This window comes from Scylla paramamosain, chromosome 11 (genome assembly GCF_035594125.1).
Source record: "Scylla paramamosain isolate STU-SP2022 chromosome 11, ASM3559412v1, whole genome shotgun sequence".
NCBI lineage: Eukaryota > Metazoa > Arthropoda > Malacostraca > Decapoda > Portunidae > Scylla > Scylla paramamosain.
Window position 1 is genome coordinate 2,813,263 of NC_087161.1, and position 22,445 is coordinate 2,835,707.

Genomic DNA, 22,445 nt, shown 5'->3' on the forward strand with positions numbered 1-22,445 from the left:
TGAAACTCAACCCAAAAACCCGGAACACTTCGCACACTGCCTGGTACACTTCTAAAACTGGCTTTCTATGGCTCTTCTGACCAACTTCAAGTAAAATACACAATACTGCACCAATACATGTCACAGCTGGCGGAAATGAATCACTGGGAACAAACACACATGACCACAGCTTTCAAACTTCACCAAAAATAAGGACAACAAAATTTACCCACTACACCCAATAAAATACGAAAACACACACGAAACTCACACAAACACCAGAAAAATATATGATAACGAAAAACAAGTTATTCCCACGACTGACAAGGGCAGGGAAGACACGAAACAAAACAAAACAAAAACCAAACCAAGCAAGTGACAGACGCACACACACACACACCTTGACAGCAGTGACCCCACATGTCCCCCTGACCTCTGCCCCGGCCCCGCTTGTCCCTGCCTCATTGGGGGGTGCACGGTGACCTCATGGGCCTCTGCTTACCTGGTAGGGGTGGGCTGGGTGGTCTAGGAAGCGGCAGTAGCTGTGCAGAGGGAGGTCAGGTCAGCCATGGCCCCGCCTCGCCAAGACTTGACGCAGACTGATCATCGTCAGCAGCAGCGCCAGCCAGCACTAGTTGCCGCCTACCTGTTATCTCCAGATTTTATGGTTTATTAGTGCTTGTTTGTACATTTTCTGGGTGGATTTTACAGTTAAAATTAGCATTTTCAAAAATATGAGGGAAGATTTTGATACGCGTATGTGAATTCATATTTGTTATAATATTTTATGTTTTTTGTTTTGCCATTTTTTTTTTATTTATAATTTTTTGGTGCATATAAGAATAAAACAATGGCAGGTGGAGAAATACGAGAGAAGAGCATGTGTACATAATTATGTGTGTGGTTTAATGTTGGTATTTTAATTCTGTAGTCTGATCTTTTCTGCCTAGCCATATTCAGTGAATTTTCTTTTATCGCACATGTGAAGGAAGCAAAGACAGGTGTCTTAAAGGTGACATATAGACATATGAAGGGAAAATTCTGATATGTATCTAATGTTAATATTGTCTTAACTTGGCTCTTTCTGCTTTGCCATATTTCTTTGTTTTTTATTAATTTATTTATTGTAAGTACATGAGGTTAAAATAATGATAGCTGGAGAAATACAAGAGAAAATCATATCTTCTTAAATACTTACTCCAGGTGAGGCTCTTACCTGCACATTTAATATTTCTGGTGACAGCAAAATTATAGAAGTGAAGGAGCACTGCAACCTTCACACGCTGTACCAGTGCTTGATTTTAGGTCTTGTCCAGTGAAATGGCAAGGGGTGACTCTCATGAATAGCCATTACCTATATAAGTGCCACAGTTCCCACCAATCACCAGCACACCTCTGGGTCATGACACAAGTGTAACTACACCTGACAAACAGTTCAAGACGGGTTCCATTACATACATTTAGTGTTAGTTCCAGGGACCCAGACAGGTCAGCACTGCACTCCACACAGGTGACACAAAAGAAACAAGTGTTGCAGTTCATAGATGAAATATTATAAGTGAGGGATGCCTGCCTCATTGTACTGTGGCTTCTGCACACAGACACACGAGTCAGTCCTATAAAATAATTTACTCACCACAAGCAGTAGGAAGTAATTCTGTCAAATGATATGGTGAGTATGAAAATGCTCATTACTTTTATTACCAAGTCAATATACATGTACGTACCTACTTGTATATCTGCTACTGTCACAGTATACATTACTCTGATATGAATACAAGGTGGCGTTTTCCCACAGTACAAGTGCTGGACCTTTCTCATCAGTTACATCAATAACTCACAGCATTCTGGAAGGCTGTGCCTTGCTGCCAGATAAACAATATATTCTGTAATAATTGTACAATAATTCTTCACAGCAATAAAGTTTCTTACTTTGACTTTGAACATTATAGATATATGGGAGGATATATAAGATATAATAACAGCATATATTTGGGGGATATAAATATGATTCCAGAGCAGTGATATGATACACATCAATACTTAATCCTTACAAGATGTTTATCCTAAAATCTAAAATCATAAGAGTGACATTAGTAATAGTACAGGACATGTGCCTCGGAGAACTCAAGTTGTTGTCACAAATCCAAAACAGAGGGATGCCCTCAGTCCAGCCTGCCTGCTGACCTAACCAGTGCCAGCAGTGGCCCTCCCAGTCTGTCTGGTGTGTGGGAGGGAGTGGTGGTGCTGGTCTGGCAGGAGTCACACACACACACACACACACACACACACACACACACACACACACACACACACACACACACACACACACACACACACACACACATGAGGACAGTTACTGAGGAAGAGTTGATGTGAGGAGGCTGCAGAGGAAGCCACACAATTCAAGAGCAGCTGTAATTACTCCCAAGTATTCTGTGTGCCACTATTGCAATGGTAAGAATTTAGCACAAAACTTCAAGAATTCCTTGTGGTCAGCCTCCATTGCTTCCTCATAACTCTTCCCGTACAAAATGCGTTCAGATCAACTTGACAAGTCAGTGGTCATCTGACACAGGATAAAATAATGTTTGCAGGAAAGTGGGTGAGGCTCAATGGCTCTAAGACCACCGGTACATATTATAGATTGGAGTGTAAATGTTAGAGGATCTTAACATCTCACCACACACACCTCTGTCTTCATCTCCACCACCACCACCACCACCCAGGATTCCACCACACATGATGAGATGCATACATGAACACCTGTTCATATTACAGTCACTGAGGAGCCATGAATTCTCTAAGTCACTAAACTGGTACTATACAAGAAATATTTCCCTCATGAAGCTGCTATTCCTTTTTAGTATGTTCCTTCAATACAGGTCTGGCACACCACTGTGCTGCTGTCTTGGCAAATTTATCACCAAAAGATAATTTCCTTTAATGATTTTGTGGCCAAATCTGTGTTAAGGATTGTGATGTAAATGAATGACAACTCTACAAAGGAAACAGTTCCTGTGTGATGCTGGACATGGCACAAATTATGTCCTGGCATGAAGTAATGCTGGCACCAAGCACAGTGCCATTCACTATACTGGAAAAAAATAAATAAATAAATAAAACTACAAATGTCACCTCACTGCATTTAAGACTAAGAACTTGACCCTATTGCACCAAACAAATTGCATGTCATGTGACAGCACCAAAACCTGTGCTCTCCATGCCATGCACCAACATTGCACGTCACTCAGCTACATCAAATCACAGGAAACATCCTGATCTCAGTGACTCCACCACATTGTGTCACAAGTCCTGGTGCAATCACAGGCTGCACCTCAACAGGCAGGACAAAACCCTGTCTTCAGTTATCAACAAACTCTTCATATTTTTTTCAAAACTGCTAAATGTATAACATAAAAAAGTACCCTGAATGTCAGCCACACTGAAGATATGTTTTTGAAGTGCACAAATGAACAAACAGGTGATGAAAATGCACAGCATCAAAATGAAATGTGCAAACCTTACTTTGTGTACAAGTATATAAAGCTCTCGTTGGGGGCACTGCAGGAGGCACTGACAAGGCCTACACTTAAGGACTCCATCATACAGAGATTCAAATAATACTTTATAAGTGCGCTTCACACTGTGACTGGCTGGACTCTGCCAGGCCACTGGTATCACAGGGAAGAGTGTGAGTGAGAGGGTGACAGCCAGGATGGTGCCACAGAGCACTATAACTCAAGGCTCTTGATGCACACCACCTCTGCCTCTTCCTGCATTGTGTCAACACAAAAAATGTAGACATACTGTATATCAATTATTCTTTTATGGAGGGACCATTTTGTAGAGGAAATGTATTACCATTTGTCTCAATAGTTTTTTGTTTCATTACAGATGGAGCAATTTTCTAAACAAACTCCTCCACCATAAAAATAGCTTGGCTGGGTCTGGTGTGCAGTGTTGGCTGGCAGCTGGGGAGGCTGTGGGGTGCTTTGCTGTGGGTTTCTCTTGTGGCAAGCAGGATGCACCAAACATAAGGAGTGCCAGGTCAGATGGAGGAGCCTCTTTCAAAACTAAGAGTACATGATGACTCAGAGCCACTACGTGCTCAGGGCCACCAAGTGCTGAGAGCCACCATGCATCTGGGAACCCTGACTCCCAATAACTAAGACTGATGTGAGAGGCAACAACTGACCAACTCATTCCGTGCCCTCCATCTTCACATGAACACAATATGTCCCTTAACTGCTAGTTTTGCTAAAAACTATCAATGGTATTAGATTAGAGAATGTTATCTGGAATGTGTCACCTGTGATGTAGATGTTCACACACACACACACACACACACACACACACACACACACACACACACACACACACACACACAGTTATCTGCAGTTGTTTTTCAATTAATTTCTCACTTCAGCAGTCACCATCTAAATCACCCCAATAGTTGCCACTAACTAGGAACAGCTTCTAGTTAATCAAAATTGCTAAGACTCACACTTCTAACATCCTTACAAGTACTCACAATTCTTCACACTCCTCTCTATGCTCATCTCCACAGATCACCTCACCACACCCATACAGCTTTCAGGAAGCATTGCATCACCAATTATCCACCAATTCTAAAATTTTAAAATTAAATTAAATAACAGTTTATATATTTACCAAACCAAAATTTATCCTAAAGGAGGCCAGCCACTACAAGGTTTCTACATATGTAGATTCACATTCACAAGCATTCTCTCACACCTTACTATTTAGGCCTTTTAAGGTCTCTCTAAGAGAGAATCATTCTTCACCTAAAAATTAAATAAATAGATAAAATCATAAAACGAACACTACAATATATATATATATATATATATATATATATATATATATATATATATATATATATATATATATATATATATATATATATATATATATATATATATATATATATATATATATATATATATACACACACACACAATACTACATTAAAATACAACAGCTGGGCTTCAGTTAAAGGAGTGGACAGTTGTTGCCACTGCCAGCACAACTGTTAATAACATAACATGGTTGTATTGCACTGAGTGAGTGTTGGTAGTTACAGCAGCACACAATGCTGTGCAGCTGTTCAAGGTTCAGGGTCAGGTGTGACCAGAATGTTGGTTCTGTTCTCATGTTGTCACTCTGACCTCACTCATTTGTCTATCTGGAATGTTTAGGCTTAAATATATATACATAAAAATAGCATACAGCACTACATTAACTTTAAGGGAACTAAGATTAATGAAAATACTTCAGAAGAGATCAAAACATTGGAAAGCATATAAATCATTAAGAAGTTCACAGTACATAAGTACTTGCAATAATTACCACCACAGAGGCAAACAGAACACAGCAGGCCCTGATGCAACACACACACACACACACACACACACACACACACACACACACACACACACACACACACACACACACACACACACACACTCCATACACCAGGCCTGCATACCACACAGACGGGAGTAACCAAGGCAAAGCATCTACGCACATACATTCACCAGGATTCCCTCCCATCATAACCTCTGTGGTGGAGAGAAGCAACCCTCACCCTCTAGAACACATCACATCAGGGCCAACACCATTTGGTTTACTGATTTTTCCAAATCTGACCTCATCAACTTCTATACTGAACACTATATGGAATTCTACAAGTAAAATAAGAATATTCCTTGCCCCAAGAAGACAGACACCACAACAGACTAGCTTGCCATTTTGCCTTAACTGATTCATGGCAGGAAGCAGATTAACTGACTGACGACCTTAGTGCCACAGTAAGGTCTTGTGACACTCATGCAGGGTGTCCACCAGAGGCAAGGTGACCAACTAACACAGAAGAGGAAGAGACAAGATAACCTCACCAATCCACGACAACAACATGCAAAAATGATCAATGCAGACAAACGAAGAGCAAATGTTATCTTGTCAAATCAGAGGGAATGACAAGCTGCCCTTAATGATACAAAGAAAGGAAGAAATAACCTCATCAGTATACATAAAGGAAGACACAAGAAGGCCTCACCAACACAAACTAGAAAACAACACTTCATTAATACAAGCAAAGAAGAGAGACATGACCTAGATAAGAAAAACACACACACACACACACACACACACACACACACACACACACACACACACACACACACACACACACACACACACACACTGCATTCTCCATATATGGTTTTCAAGACTCACACATTATGAGTTGCACTCTTGATGGCTGGTGAGACACACACACACACTCACACACTCTTGATGGCTGGCGAGACACACACACACACACACACACACACACACACACACACACACACACACACACACACACACACACACACACACACACACATACACACACACACACACACACAAACACACACATTGGCCAGTGCCTCACACACGTTGGATCTCGAACAACTTGACGTCTGTATCATACCAGATGGGAGGATCAACATTTCTGTGGGAAGAAGAGAAAATATAGTGTTAACTTTCCTTTCACTATACTGTAAGGCTGTATGTATGCTGAGATGCTAGCACACACACACACACACACACACATACACACACACACACACACACAATAGCTTAATAATTAAGCTATTACGTACTACCTATAAGCTATTACTACCTATAAGTTGCATATGACAGTGATATTCTTAGTTTTAAGGATAATTATAAATCAATACTAAATGAAAGGACACACACATGCATGACTCAATCCTGTTAAAATATAATCTGATGACAGCTCACACATACACAGTACCAAGCAGTGGGAAGACAAGCAGCTCACCTAAGATAGATGATGCCCCACATGTAGGTCCTGAACCAGGTGGCTGTGCCAGAGTTGGCCTGGTACTTGCGAATCAGGATGGGGTGTGGCACCGGCAGCAGGCCCACCAGGGTGCCATGCTGCAGGAACCTCAGGATCTCACTCTCATCGGTCAGACCCCTGTGGACAGAAGTAGTTTAAGGCTGGGGAACACTTAGGGTTGAGGGACATCTGAGGCTAAGGGAAGCCCATTGGAGAATACAATACACTCAGATAAATTCTTTACTGATTTATCTCATTGTTATTACTGATTTTCTCTTTCAATAATTCCTATGCTTGTGTTGCCTAATATTTGCCTCATGTTTGCCAGCAATGCACTAGCCTGAAGCCTTCATTCATCTTGAACAGTACAGTAAATAGTGCTGTGATGACAATGAAGACACACATACACCGGCAGACTTACTTGTCAATACAGATCTTCTCCACCTGTGGCACCAGCACCTGCAGGAGCCTCATGATGGTCTGGAGGGGCAGCTTAGCCTTCCAGCTCAGTACCCAGGCTGTGGTGGGTGTCCAGGGCTGAGGGCCGGGGGAGGAGGTGGGCACGTGGCTCATGCTGGGGCCAGAGGAATCAGACACCCCAGAGTTGAGGGACGGGGTAGGGCTGTCTCCACGCCCAGGCTGGGGACACAGTTTCCATCAGAACAGTGGAGACTGAGGAAGACTCCAATCAAATCAAATCAAATGTACCAAAGAACATGCATTATTATTTGTGTTGTCTCTCTTCTGTGAATTGTATAACTTTTCCCTGTACTAAGAGATTACACACAGTATGTATTATTCTTCTCTTGACATAACATGCACATTTCTAAACTTTAAATGTTTACTGCAGGTTTACAAGAGTGTTTGTGTTCTGTATGACATCTGAGAATGCATGGCAACAAACATCATGGTACAGCAGTGCTCCATCTACTGGACTATGTAGGTTACAAAGGAAAGCCTTCAGCTGATCAAACAATTATTTATCATGTAGCATACATAAACTTGCTAGAAAATCAAGCTGATATTTTTAATGTTCCACAATTAATCTTCAGGTTTTAGATAAGATACCTGGACTACAGCACATTTAGAGTATTCCTGGATAGCAAACAAAGAACAAAGCAACTATGTGTAGGTTACAAAACATGGCACTTTTCTCTTTTGAACTCTGAGAAGGTTTAATAAGTTCATAATGGCAAGTTGATAGATGGCCTCGCTCTTGGCAGGGCTTCACCTTCTGTCTCCTAAACAGTAAATTAGACAAGTCTGCTGATCAGAAGTATTGTGCAGGCAGGAGTCAAAGTGAGTTTCATGGAAGTATTATTTAAAGTGAAGGTATGTATTCTGTTGCATAAGAGTGACAAAAATTAATCCAGTGTCTCTGAAGAGCTTTCGGGAGTGGACTGGATCAATGCTTTACCAAAGCACACATAATTTATAATATCAGTATGTTGTGGATAAGACAAGTGAGCATCAGCACTCTGCCAGACTAAAACTTATGCTGAAATATAAATTTTGCTATAGTCATGAGACAAAAGAGAAGTATCTGGTGCTGAAAATAAATAAATAAATAAAATAAAATAAAAATTAACAGACATGCAAAATAATAAATAATAAATCATATATACAAACTGAGTTAATCCTGAGATAAAAGGGCCATACCTGGTGCTGAAAAAAACATAAATATTAACACAGAATTACACATGAAAATATAGACACATGCTGAAAAAAAGACATGCACAGTAATAAACAATAAATCATAAATACAAATTAAGTTAATCCTGAATCCTGAACATATCTAGTGCTGAAAAAAAATAAACAAACAGATAAATAAATAACACAGAATCATATACAAAAAACAAAAACACATGCTGAAATAAGACATGCAAAATAACAAATAGTGAATCGTAAAGAAGTGATCAGCTGCCACTGCCACCTAAACACTAGACAACAAGGACAAGAGAGCACCAAGGCAGCGTGTGGAGGAGTGTTCACCATGACGGAGGAGGTGTGGGTGGAGGGTGGAGGCTGCAGGTCTGACAGGAGAAGACTGTCCTCTGTGTCTCCATCCAAGCATACTCTCTCCTCCTCTTCTTCCTCCTCCTCCTCCTCCTCCTCCTCCTCTTCCTGTATAATTATGGGGAAGTAAAATTTAATGACGATACTTCTTCCTCTTCCTAAACATTTCTGAGGAGGTGAGTGGTCAGTGGTTCCTTCTCTTCTTCCTCCTCCTCCTCAGTAAACATAACTGGTGGCTATGACAGGGTAACACATCCATGCACACTGATCTCAATATATCTTCAAAAATCTTCCTAACTGCTGTCACTGATATGCACACAAGTAATAAATCATTCTATTTCATACCAGTCACCAAATCAGCCAATCACAGAACACCAGTAACCCAGGAATTAACCAATTACAAACCATTACCCACTAAATGAACCAATCACACATCACAATTCACTTGCCGATCTACCCAGGTCTCCCCTTACCTTGTCAGTCAGCTTGAGGTCTTGGATGGCAGGGAGGGAGTGGTGGAGGGCAGGGGGCTGGATGCTGGTGCCGATGGGGAGTGGGGGGCCGTCCTCTGGGGTGGTGGGGGTTGGGGGTACTTGGGGAGAGAGAGGGCCCACCAGATCCCCATTAGTGGTGACAGAGGTGAGGTTGTGGAGCTGCTGTGTGGTGGGATGAGCTGACTCCTTCTCTGTCATCTTCTCCAGACCTAAGGGGAGTGAGAGTAATGAGGGAGGAAGGGATAATGGTGATAACTCCTTTTAATCATCAGTGAGGCGTGAGAGAAGGTATGGGAAGAATGGGAATAGAAACTGTGATCAAGAGGGAGGTTTTTGAGGAGTGAGATGGGAAGAAATGGTGAAAATAGCTCCTTTTTATAATCAAGGAAGCATTAAAGAGGGCAGAAAAGTTAGGGAATAAAAGCTGTGACTAAGAGGGAGGTTTTAAGACACTTCTCTCTCTTTTTAATCATCAAGGAGGCATAGAAGGGGGCAGAAAAGGCAGAGAATAAGAGGTTCAACCAAGAAAAAGAGTTTCTGAACAGCAAAATGGGAAGAAATGATGATGATAACTCATTTTCATCACAAATAAGACAGGAAAAGGTGCACAGACTTAATAGGGTAAGAGTTGTGACCAAGAGAGAGGTTTTAAGACACTTGCCCCTCTTTATAATCACCAAGGAGCCATGAAAGGGGATAGAAGGAACAGAGAACAAGGAGGAGGTTTTAAGACACTTCTACCTCTTTATAATCACTAAGGAGGCATGGAAGAGGACACAAAAAAAGCAGAGAACAAGAGGAAGGTTTCAAGACACTTTTTCCTCTTTTTAATCACCAGGGAGGCACAGAAGAAGACAGAAAAAGGAAAGAATAAGAGGATGATTTCAAGATAGTCCTTTTGGCTCTCCTCCTTAGGAACTGGCACATCCTGGAAACCTTTTTTCTAACTTTTTGTAGCCCTTAGCCAAAATTCATCTTGCGTAAAAAAAAACTAACTAACTATTTCTGCCTTAATAATCAACCCTCTTGTGATCTGTAGAGTTTTATGAATGATGATAATACCTCTTTTAAGTACCAAGGAAGGATTAAAAAGACAAAGAAAGTAAGGGAATACAAACTGTAACTATTTCTTCCCTTATAAGAAACCCCATAATCAAAAACTCCCATTGCAACCCATAGAATTTTAAAACACTGAATCCCCCAACCTGGCATGGCAGCGAGAGTGGCGGTCTGGGTGCCAGGCTGGGCGGGCTGGGCAGGCAGGGCGCCCTCCATGGTGGGGGGGCCGCGGGTGGACTCAGTGGAGGGGTGGCGGGTGAGAGTGCGCTTCCCCCGGCGAGTGAGGGACTTGTTGATGGTGGAGCAGTCAGTGGGGAGGTTGGCCAGGGAGTGGAACACCTGACGCTTCCTGATGATTGTGTACACCAGGTTGCTGTTTCCTGAGGACACACAAACACACATAGACAGACACAGAGATAAGTAGAGGAGCAGATAGAGGATGGATAGATACATACAGATAGACATATAGGTAAGTAAGTAGATGAGCTGAGAGAGGATGGATGGATAGATAGAATGATAAAGACTGATATATATATATATATATATAGACAGATAAATAAATAAACAGAAAGATACAGATCTAGATAGATAGATAGACATATAGACAGATAAATAGAGATAAATAGATAGATTTAAAGATAGACTGAAATTAAAAACATAAATAGACAGATATAAGGAGAAACAGGTAGATAGATGCACATTGGCTGCAATATCCCTTTAGCATACTATTAACACACACACACACACACACACACACACACACACACACACACATAAAGTATAGATATATCACTACATATTAGTACAAAGCTAAAAATAAAAATAAAGATAAATAAAATAAAATACATAAAATAGGTAAATGAATAAAACAAATAAATGAATAAACAGTATACTGGGTGGAGTAATTTACCATCAAACTGGTACTGGATGATGTTGTTAAATGTCTCGAGGAGGAAGAAGACGAGGTGGTGGTGGTGCGGGGCAGAAAACAGGAACCAGGGGGTGGAGAATGCCTCCAGCAGGTGCAGCAGCTTGTTGGCTGCCACCATGGACATAGTCTTGATGTACGGCGACACTGTGGTGGTGGTGGCAACAGTAACAATTGTGAGACTCCAGGAAGAATGACAGTACTTAATACTACATCAAATATTGCTGCTTTTTGCAGCAATATTATTACTTATTATTACCCTTATTATTACTGTATTTCATTATAAATTATATACTACTACAACTACCTATTATTACTACTACTATTACTACTACTACTGCTACTACTACTACTACTACTGCTGCTTCCACTACTACTATGATGACTATTACTACCTGCATTAACTACTTACATCATAAATATTAAAAACTGACCTGCTAAACAAAGGTCACACACACACACACAGTCCATCTTGCATCAGACAATCACAAGAATCAAAGCACACACACTGCACTCACACTAACACCTGCCACACACACCACTCCGTCTTACACACCCTTACTACACCCACACTAATTACACTTACACCTACACACACACACACACTTGAAAGCCTCACTGTCCATGTACACGCACCATTGACGAGGATGGTGAGGAGGCAGTCGAAGAGAGGCTGCAGGCGCTGGTGCCCTGTGGTGATGATCTTATGGAACACAATGATCATCAGGTCTGCGTGGGTGCCTGTGGAGGGGTGCAGTGTGGATTAGGATGAGTAGTAAGAGAGAAAGCATTCCACAATAATTTTTTAACATTCATATATAAATTCTACAAACTTCCATCAATGTCATTTCATAAAGTTTTCCTCCTTTCCATACCAAGAGTAACTCCTCAACATTCACCTCACACTTTGCTAACACTCATCATCATTATACTAGAAAGTTTCCCTCTCCTCCTGAACCCAAGTAATTTAGAAGCACAGAACCTTTCCACTATGATGAGTACAGTGCGTGATAAACCACTATAAACCAACAATAATTCCTTGCCATTTACCTTAAAATTCTACAAACACTCATCAATGTAATTACAGAAAATTTCCCTCTCTTCCTCAATTCAAGTAATCTAGAAAACATAACATTTCCCTTAAGATTAATGCAGAGAGAGAGAGAGAGAGATAGAGCATTTCATAGTAATTCATTAATATTCACCCTAACATTTTAAACTCAATGTCATTTATGAAAGTGTCTCTCTCTCTTCCTGAACATAAATAATCCAGAAGAATGCAACTTTTCCTATTATTCTTTTAGATATTCTATATGAAAGTGTATTGGTACCACACTCCATGGGTGAGTCACACAGGATGGCCGGCACTCACCTGTAAACACTGGGATGTCCATAGGCACTGAGGCGGTGTACGGCTTGTTGAGTCTCACGCCAAAGTTCCTCTCCCCACTCAGCAGCAGCAAGATGAACACACCAATGTGCATCAGGCCAACCCGAGCTGAGGAAGAAAAATAAATATTGGAACTCACTGCCTGCTTCTATATTTCCTCCTTTTGATTTCAACTCCTTCAAGGAGGTTTCATTACACTTATCCTCCAATACTATATAGTTCATTTGTCTATTTTTTTTTTTTTTTGTGACTGGCATCCAAATGAGCCCCCTTTCTTTTTTTATTTCCTCTTTTCTCCCACAAGACACTCACACTGGTCAGCCCGGGCATCGTTGAGGTGGTACAGGATGGGCACCAGGATGTCCAGCACGTCACTGCTCTTTAGGACATAAAACAGGAACTTCTGCAGGGCGGAGACCAAGAAGGAGTCAGGACAGAGGCAACATTACATTCTTGGCAATTCTGGGTCACACCAATTTGTTTATTTGGGTATTGGTTGCTTTTTGTGTTTGCTTTCCTCTTCACATTAACATTGTAAGATTCTTTACTGAACTGTTTCATGTTGTCAACAGTTAAAATTCTTTTCCTCTTTGTATTAATAACATGAAAAGATTCTTTACTGAATTATTTTGTGTTGTTAGTAATTAAATTCCATTTCTCCCTGTACTAAAATTATTGTAGATTTTATGCATGCAATAATCAAAATTCTTTTCCTCACACTAACAATGTGATAAGTTTTTTTATTGTTTCAATTTTATGCAGACAATAATAACAAATGTTCTAATAATTTTCTGCACTTTTAACTCAACAAACACAACCAGTGAACCTTCCATTGCATTTGAGCCTTATCTGCACAACACCAACATTTGATGTCTCCTCCACTTAGTTTAATCCCATGCCCACCTCCACAGCTGCCCTGACATAACTCAGCCCACCTTGTTGTAGTCGCAGAACTTCCAGAAGAAGACAAGCAGCTCCTGGTGGAAGTTGACCTTCTTGGTGGAGTGGGGGAGGTAGGTCTGCTGCAGCGGGTTGTTGAGGAGGCGAGTGAAGCCACGCAACACGAAGGAGAAATCTTCCTCTCGGTGAATGCGACTCAGGTAGTTGATGAAGAGGTTGCTGGGCATGGTGGGCTGAGGGGCAGTGACAAGGATCAGAGACAGGAGTGATAGGGGAACAAGTCATCCTCTCTCTCTTCCTACTCTCATGCTGCATTCACTAACAAAATAACCACAGCAATACACACACAAGCCTCCCATGGACCCTACCTCACTTCCTTCTAGATAGGGGGCAAGATGGAGGTATTCACCATGAGCCTCAACTTTCACACTTGTTTCCCTCTCCTACACACACTCCTGTGCTGCACCAAGTTACAAATTTATCTCAGCAATATACAAAGGCATCTCATGAACCCTGCCTCACCTCCTCCTGGTTTGGGGGCGAGGTGGAGGTGATGTCATGGTCCAGGGTGGTGATGAGGATCTGAAGGGCCACCTCTACCAGGGGCTCGCGGTAGTCTGAGAAGAGGAGGTGGTTGTAGGGAACCCCAAGGCCCGTGGGGTTGTAGCCGCACACTGTGTTGAGCAGCGAGGTGAAGAGAGGCAGTGCGTGGCGGTTGTCAGCCCACGTGAAGGCTGCAATCCACCTGTTGGGCACCTCACTCATTTCTGTGGGGCGATAAAGGCAAGGTGTGTCATGCAGAGATAGGAAAAATATTGATTATCAAATAGGGTGGTAGACAGGAGAGGTGCATCAAACAGATATAGGAAGAAATTGGTTTTCAAAGAGGGTGGTATACAGGAGAAGTGCATTATACAAATACAGGAAGCAGCTGGTTCTCGAATAGTTGTATACAGGAGAGGTGCATTATACAGATATGGGAAGCAGTTGGTTGCCAAATAGGGTGGTAGATGACTGAAACAGACTCAGTAATCAGGTTATTACTGTTGAGTCAATAAGGAGCTTTAAAATACTAGATAAACTTATTGATGGGAATGATAAGTATGTAGATATAAGCATGTATTTATTCATTAACTATTTTCTACTTTATTTACAGGGACTGCTACATCTGGGCTAACTGGCCTCTTAAAACCCTCCCTTATATTTTTATGCACTTATATTGGAGAAAGAGCTTGTATGACTGAATTGTAAATATGTCAGCATCTATGTTAGGGAGGGAGACTGCCTGACTGCTTGTTGTCTGTATAACATTTAACTAGAGAGTAGGAATGCATGATGTTGTCTCCATTGTACTGGATCATCAGGAAAGACAAAGGAAGAGAGGAGAAGAGGAAGAGAACGTACAACAAAAGAGGAAAGGAAACCGCAAATGAGAAAAGGAAGGATCAATTAAACAAACAATAAGAATAAAAGGAGAGGAAAGAAATAAACCTTAGATAATGAGAATGTAAGGGAAGAGAGGAGAGTGAGAGGAGAAGGGGAAGGGAAGGGAAGAGAAAGAGAATAAGAGAGATAGAGTAGATAGGGAGAGAGAGAGAGAGAGAGAGAGAGAGAGAGAGAGAGAGAGAGAGAGAGAGAGAGAGAGAGAGAGAGAGAGAGAGAGAGAGAGAGAGAGAGAGAGAGAGAGAGAGAGAGAGAGAGAGAGAGAGAGAGAGAGAGAGAGAGAGAGAGAGAGGGGGGGGGGCTAGTATGGTGGGTGTGTTAGGTTAGGTTGAGGTGGGAGAGAGGAGACAGAGATGAATGGGTGAAGGGGACGGTGGCAGGGAGGGGTGGAGGGGCCGGCAGCACACCTGAGGAGGGCTGGTAGATGGTCTGGCTGAAGCAGGTGAGGATCAGCTTCAGGATTTCGGTACGGTTGGTATCATGGGCCGGCAGGTGTGGGGGGGAGGAAGCAAATCCCACACCCGCCTCCCAGATGTATTCACAGCTGTCAATACTCTGCAGGTCCTCATGTTTGTCCTAGGGGAAGGGAAGAGTGACAGGGAGGTGATGGGAGATGTGTGAGTGCATGGACAATATTCTCAAACACTTCTGCTCTCACCTCCACTACTTTCAAAAGGCTCTATTTGAAGTTAAACAGGTTTTCAAGGGTGTTTTTATGATTTTAGTGACAGGTTAACAAGGTTTCTACATTATTAACAGGAGAAACACTCCTGAGAATCCGGTTTATCATCTCTGTGGCCTTTGAAAATTGTCGTGGTGAGAGAGCAAAATGATTCTGAATATGGACCTGCGTAAGACTGTCATACACAAATAAAGTCACAGAAACATACACATACACAACAGAGACAAATATGTGAGTGTATGTATGTAAGACTACTTCACAAACACATACACAAACACACACACATACACCAGAGGCAGAAGTGTGAGTGTGTGTATGTAAGACTGTCCCTCTCTCACATACATACATACATACATACACAAAAACTGAATTCCAGTGTGTAAATCAATGAAGAGAGTAGATATAGACAGAAATGAAAGTAGATATGAAGGTAAAATGATACAAGTGCAGCTCAGGCCCTGTGTACTATAACTAAACAAACACAACTGAGTAAATACAACCAACTAAACACACACACACACACACACACACACACACACACACACACACACACTTGTAAATCTCAATGTACACAATCAGCATGTAGTGAAATTTAAATACACACACATGTATACACAAAATATGATGATGATAATAATAACAATATGTAATTATCAATACCTTGTGAAAAAAATGGTATAATAATAATAATAATAATAATAATAATAATAATAATAATAATAATAATAATAATAATAATAATAATAATAATAATAACAACACTACTGCTATTACTACTACTACTACTACTATTTCTTATGCAAGAGGGACACTGACCAAGAACAAAACACAAATGAATAAATAAATAAATAAATAAATAAATAAAATAAACAAAATTAACCAATAAAAAATTATCTCACAACATGCCAGTTTTCAAAGATTCAGTTCAAAGGAATAACCAAAATTTTAAAGTGTCTTGAAATCTCACTACTACTACTACTACTACTACTACTACTACTACTACTACTACTACTACTACTACTAGTAGTACTACTACTACTATTACAACTTATAATAACAACAATGGTGTACTCACAGGTCCTGTCTTCTTGTTGGGGGTGACAGTGAAGTCTGGACAGAAGAGCAGGTCCTGAGGGGAAAAGGAGGGAGCATCACACACCTGCACCTAACTCTTACACAAATCTCTCTCTCTCTCTCTCTCTGTCTTTCCACCATCTCAACAATTCTTATCTTGTTTTTGCTCATTTTCCCTTCTTTAGTTTATATTTATTTTATCTTCTTCCCATACATGTGTCTACATATTATTATACCCTGCACACACACACACACACACACACACACACACACACACACACACACACACACACACACACACACAGCTAAGGTGCCTAAAATGGTAAAGACAACTTAGGAGGGAAGATTAAAAGAGACTGATCTCCCAACAAATCAGAAAGAAAGAGAGAGAAGAGATTTATGATATATAAGTTAATGAATGAGGACATCTCAGACTCTCTGCACCATAATAAGTAAAGCACACTAACACAGAGGGCGTGGATGAGGCTGTGGGCGAGGGGCACGGACTCCCCCTCGTCTCCACTTGCTGGCAGGCTGGACCAGAAGAAACCCCGCCAGTCTGGGTCCTCAAAGATGTAGGGAAGCACCCGCGTCAGGATCCTCACACAATTCAGCACTGCAATACATAATTATAGTAAACAGCACCATATAATTAAGAGGGAAGCAGCAAGTGTGAGATAATATACTGCAACACACCATTACAATACACTGCACCTAATCAATAAGGGAAGGTGTGAGGCAATAAACTGCACCACATCACTGTTTTATATCAACCAATCCCACAAGACAATCCCTTTCCACCAGGGATCAACAGCACTAAGAGTAAGAGTGATGTGTGTATGAGTGTGTGGTGCTTTATCTAGGATGCCAGTCTGTTATATAGATAGATAGATGAAATGATGCAGTAAAAAAGCATCCCCAATATTCCCTTCTCATCTTTGTCACCTGTCTATCTATTCAAGGTCATCCTGGCAAATTTCTCATCTCAGTCTAGTTCTCTGTCTGCCTTGCTTCACTTCACAATCCACAGGTTGTCATTCCATAACTACTCTCACTGAGCGTCTGTGTATTATCTGTGCAGTGTGTGATGTGTCCTGCCTTTCTTCCTTTTATCTGTGATCATGGTGTCTTCAACTTTGGTTTGCTCAGTAAACCATGATGTTCTGTATTATCTCACCACCACAGCCATCACCACATGGAGCACTCACATAAACCATGAGTAAACTAAACTTCTTACCTATGATCATGATGTCAACTTTGCTCTATTCTGTAAGCCACAATGTTCTGTCCTTACTTCACCACAACCATCACCATAGGAGGCTTGGTCACTACATTCACACAAACCCCACAAGCAAACTTGGTAACCCTTTGGAGAACAGTGAGAGCTAAGTAAGATAAGTGTAATCATAACAACAAAGGGGATAGCATTGCACATTGGTATTACAATGGGAAATAAACAATATCAAAATTTTGTGCTGTACATCAAGGCCATTTGTTCCTTTCACACACACTGTTTTGGTTTCATAGGTCAATATAACAATACACTCATAACAACATCTGGCCAATTCTGCACAACTGATCTTCATGCAGTGTGGTGTAGTAGGAGTCAGTCCTTCCTTACTCATCCAGAGGCCTTCAGCTGAGACAATGCTTAGGAATATGTAAGTGTAAGTATGGAGATGCCTTGCCTTGCCTTGCCTTTCCTACCTCACTGCTGGAATAGAGAGAAGCTGAATGGATATATCTGAGGAGTGCCCTTGGCCAGTATCCCTCTAACATTAAAAAAAAAATAATAAAAAACATATAGAATATCAGCCTAGCATAGAGAGTAACAAAGTAACAACTCCAGCATCAGCCACAGCTTCCCATTACTCACCCACTTGCTGTTCAGGCTGTGTGGAGCACCCAGTGTCAGCCGCCCTCACCAGCCGCTCCACAGCCTTGTAGCATAGTGTGGCCAGGTTAGACGGCGCCTCCTCCCGCAGCGAGCGTATCTCAGCAGCAGGGATGAGGGCAAAGACATCCTGCACAGATTGGACATGTTCCCCCCAGAACTGCTCCCAGAAGTGGTCATCTCCTGCATCGATGGGCTGGGAAGGACAATGTGTCACATTGAGTTGGGAGGTGGTGGTGTCCAGTCTTATGGATGTCTGTCTCCAATATGTTTACAAAGCATTCCAAAAAAAGGTCTTTTTAAGACCCCTGGCTAGGTTATAATGTCATGGTAGGTTAGATTAGGTCAGTGGGGGTCAAGGAAGTGCAACCTCCCCCATTTGGTTAGGTTAGGATAGGTCATAGGGGTCAAGGGAGGCACAGGCCCCATTAGATTAGGTCATGAGGGATTGAGGAGGATAGAGCCCCTGTTAAGTTAGATTAGGGAGGGGGATTGAGAGGGCATAGCCCCCACATTAGGTTAGGTTAGGAGGGGAGGGTGTTGAGAGATGCAGCCCTCCTCCCCCATCAGGTTAGGTTAGGGAGGTAAGGAGGGGCAAAGCCCTCCGTTAGATTAGGTTAGGTTTGAGAGCCCATATTTGCTCTCCTAGTCCAACAACTTATGAAAAGGAATTATTTTTCCCGCAGACTTTTTGTGAAAGCCAATTTCACTCATTTTTACATTGCCCACCTGAAAACTTCACTCTCACACTAGACCCCCAAGTTTGTTGGAGCTGAGGAGGAACGACAAGAATATATATATATATATATATATATATATATATATATATATATATATATATATATATATATATATATATATATATATATATATATATATATATATATATATATATATATAAGGAGATTGTATTGATAAGATTTGGCAGATTCCTCAACAATCTCATCTTAGTACAAAGTGGTCACTGCTGCGCCCACCACGTCTCCACATAACCTTTCAGTTCCCTTCATCCACAACCCTTCCCTTCAAGTCCTCATCTCGTTCACACCTTCAAACTATCCCACATTCCCCCACAGCACCTCTGCCCCTGCCACACTCCCGCCTCCCACACGCCTCCCTCTCACCCACACTCGCTTACAATATGTTTCACCCTCCCTCCGGCGCCTCCCTCACCTTTCCCTAATCTCCCACTCTCCCCTCACCTGTGTCTTGGTCGTCAGCTGCACTACCGCCTTCCTGAAGTGCAACTTGGTGTCTGCATTGCCCATCACTAGTCAGTAGGGGATGCTGCCGTGGCACCTGGGGGAGTGGCGGAGTGAACCGAGACGTGGGAGTGTGACAGCTTGGGGATGGCAGCGAGTGTTTGGCTCGCTAAGGTTCCGAGGCGACGCGACACACGGAGGGATTGGCTTACTCCGGACCAAACTTATCCTTGGGTCAGACGGAACTACGTATTATGGAACGCAGTGGTATCTGTTGTGTAACTGTCAAAGGAGAGGATTTAGGCCTGTATTTTTAAACGCTTTGCTCTTTCACCATGACTATTTTCAAAGGCCAGAGAGACGATTAGCTGGTTCTCAAGAATGTTTCTCCTGTTAATAGTGCAAAAAATTTTGCTAATATGCCACTATAACCATAAAACATCCTTAAAAAAAAAAACTCGTGTAACTTCAATGAAGCCTTTAGAATGTAGTAAAGGCAGGGCGTAGAAGTGTTTCAGAATACAGTCCTTAATGCTCTGTTCATTGTTCTGTCAACGCTTCCAGTTCAGCATACAAGGAAGAACTGATTCGCTCCCCGCTCAACTCCTTGACTCAGAGGAAACTACGCACCAGCCTCTGTTATGTAAGTGTAAAAACAGGACTGTTATTAAGGTTGTACTCGTGGTTCACGTCAAGGTTGTCAAGCCGGACTCTCTCACAAACTTCTATACTTCAGAGGAATGTGGTGGTGTGTTTTACGTTTAGTGTGTGTGGTGTGTGTGTGTGTGTGTGTGTCACATATAAGTATGCATTTTTGGAGAAAAAATGGGTTTGTCTTCTTTTAGGCTGAACAGAGAGAGAGAGAGAGAGAGAGAGAGAGAGAGAGAGAGAGAGAGAGGAAGCATAATTTAATGGACATTTAATAGTATACATGAAAGAAGTGCACTGAAAATAGCAAGTAGCTATCCACGTTGTGCATTTATCAACTGATGTACATTATACCTGTACTGTCCAGCAATGACAATGAGAGAGAGAGAAAGACAAAATAAGAGACAGCGTTTGAAGGAAAAAAAACTTACACCCAAAAATAATGAAATAAATAAGTAAATGAAATCACTAGAAATAGATAAAAAATAAAATAAAACAAATATATGAATAAACAAGATAAAAATAAGAAATAAAATAAATAGAATAAGATAAAATGAAATAATAATAATAATAATAATAATAATAATAATAATAATAATTTTGCGTATACTACAAGAACAACACATACATATAACTTTTTTTTTCTTTTTTTAGGAAATTCAAAAACTTTCACAGCAGCCTCCCTCCCTTCCCCTCACCCATCCTCCCTGCCCCTGCGTCTTCCTCATTCCCTCTCCTCTCCCTCCACCCATCTCCTGGCAACCCCTGTCATTCCTCGTATTGGGCAAGAAAGTGATAGTCGTGATAGTGATAGTCAAGTGTCTCCCTACAGTCGGTGTCTCTGAATTGATACAGCCCACACCCTTCCGGCCACGCCATCTGCTTCTGTCACACACACACACACACAGATACACACACACACACAGGACATACCATGCTTGAATTAGTCATATATAAATAATGTAGAAAGACGATTGGGTATATAAAGCACACACACACACACACACACACACACTTTCTTTCACAAGTTAACAAGATTAATATGGATGTGCAGAAATACAGTTTTGCAAATACAGCGATAGATCAGTGAAATGTATTACCAGAAGAAGTGGTGTGTGTGTGTGTGTGTGTGCGCGCACACACACACACACACACACACACGGAAACAATACTGGTAGCACAGAAAGGAAATAAAACTTAGATATCCAGGCCAGACTGAAGACGATTACCAGGAAAAACTAAAAAAAAAAAGTTAGAGAGAGAGAGAGAGAGAGAGAGAGAGAGAGAGAGAGAGAGAGAGAGAGAGAGAGAGAGAGTACTACATCTCTCATGATCCAGTATACATAATTCATACATGACCTTCGTTTTCTTCATATTTTATCTTGAAACCTGAGCTTTCTACATTCTGAGCTCCGTACATTACTCTAATATTTTTCACTTCAAAACCATTAAAAAAACTAATAATTGAACAAAATAAAAATACAAGCACTAAAAATGTTTGAACTACATAAGAACATAGTGAAAACAAAGGAAGATGCAAGAAGCCATCATCCCTACACGTGACAGTCCCTTTATGAAACATATCTACCTGTTTCTACCTGTCATCCTCATCTATACATTTGTCTGATTTTTTTTTTTTTTTTAAGCTCCGTAGTGACTCACCACTAATAACCATTACTTGATTACTTCTTTTTTGTTGTCAGTGGCGCTTTCCGATATAACACAATGCGCTTATAACATCACATATATAGTCGGGATCAATATAGAGCCAAGTAACAAAACACTCATATAGAGGTGTTGACTCAATTTTAAGTCTTCTAATGTGCTAAGGCCGTATTCTGAAACGCTATGCTCTCTCACCG

General features: G+C 41.2%; 1 protein-coding gene across 2 annotated transcripts; it reads right to left on the reverse strand.

The window, feature by feature from the left end:
- Positions 1-1,658: 1,658 nt before the first annotated feature.
- LOC135104825 (protein HID1-like) lies at positions 1,659-20,533 on the reverse strand. 2 transcript variants are annotated; one of them, XM_064012474.1, is made up of 17 exons: positions 19,936-20,533; positions 18,716-18,929; positions 17,307-17,455; positions 16,841-16,894; positions 15,491-15,659; positions 14,163-14,407; positions 13,676-13,873; positions 13,053-13,143; positions 12,723-12,848; positions 11,987-12,091; positions 11,333-11,497; positions 10,569-10,802; positions 9,343-9,572; positions 8,846-8,977; positions 7,275-7,492; positions 6,833-6,991; positions 1,659-6,499 (listed from the first exon to the last, which is right to left on the reverse strand). In XM_064012474.1, the coding sequence occupies exons 1-17, from the start codon at positions 19,999-20,001 to the stop codon at positions 6,436-6,438; spliced, it is 2,619 nt and encodes an 872-aa protein (XP_063868544.1). In that variant the 5' UTR covers positions 20,002-20,533; the 3' UTR covers positions 1,659-6,435. The 2 variants fall into 2 exon arrangements, with proteins under 2 accessions (XP_063868544.1, XP_063868545.1); XM_064012475.1 differs by lacking the exon at positions 8,846-8,977 and having other exon boundaries at positions 19,936-20,527.
- Positions 20,534-22,445: the final 1,912 nt, after the last annotated feature.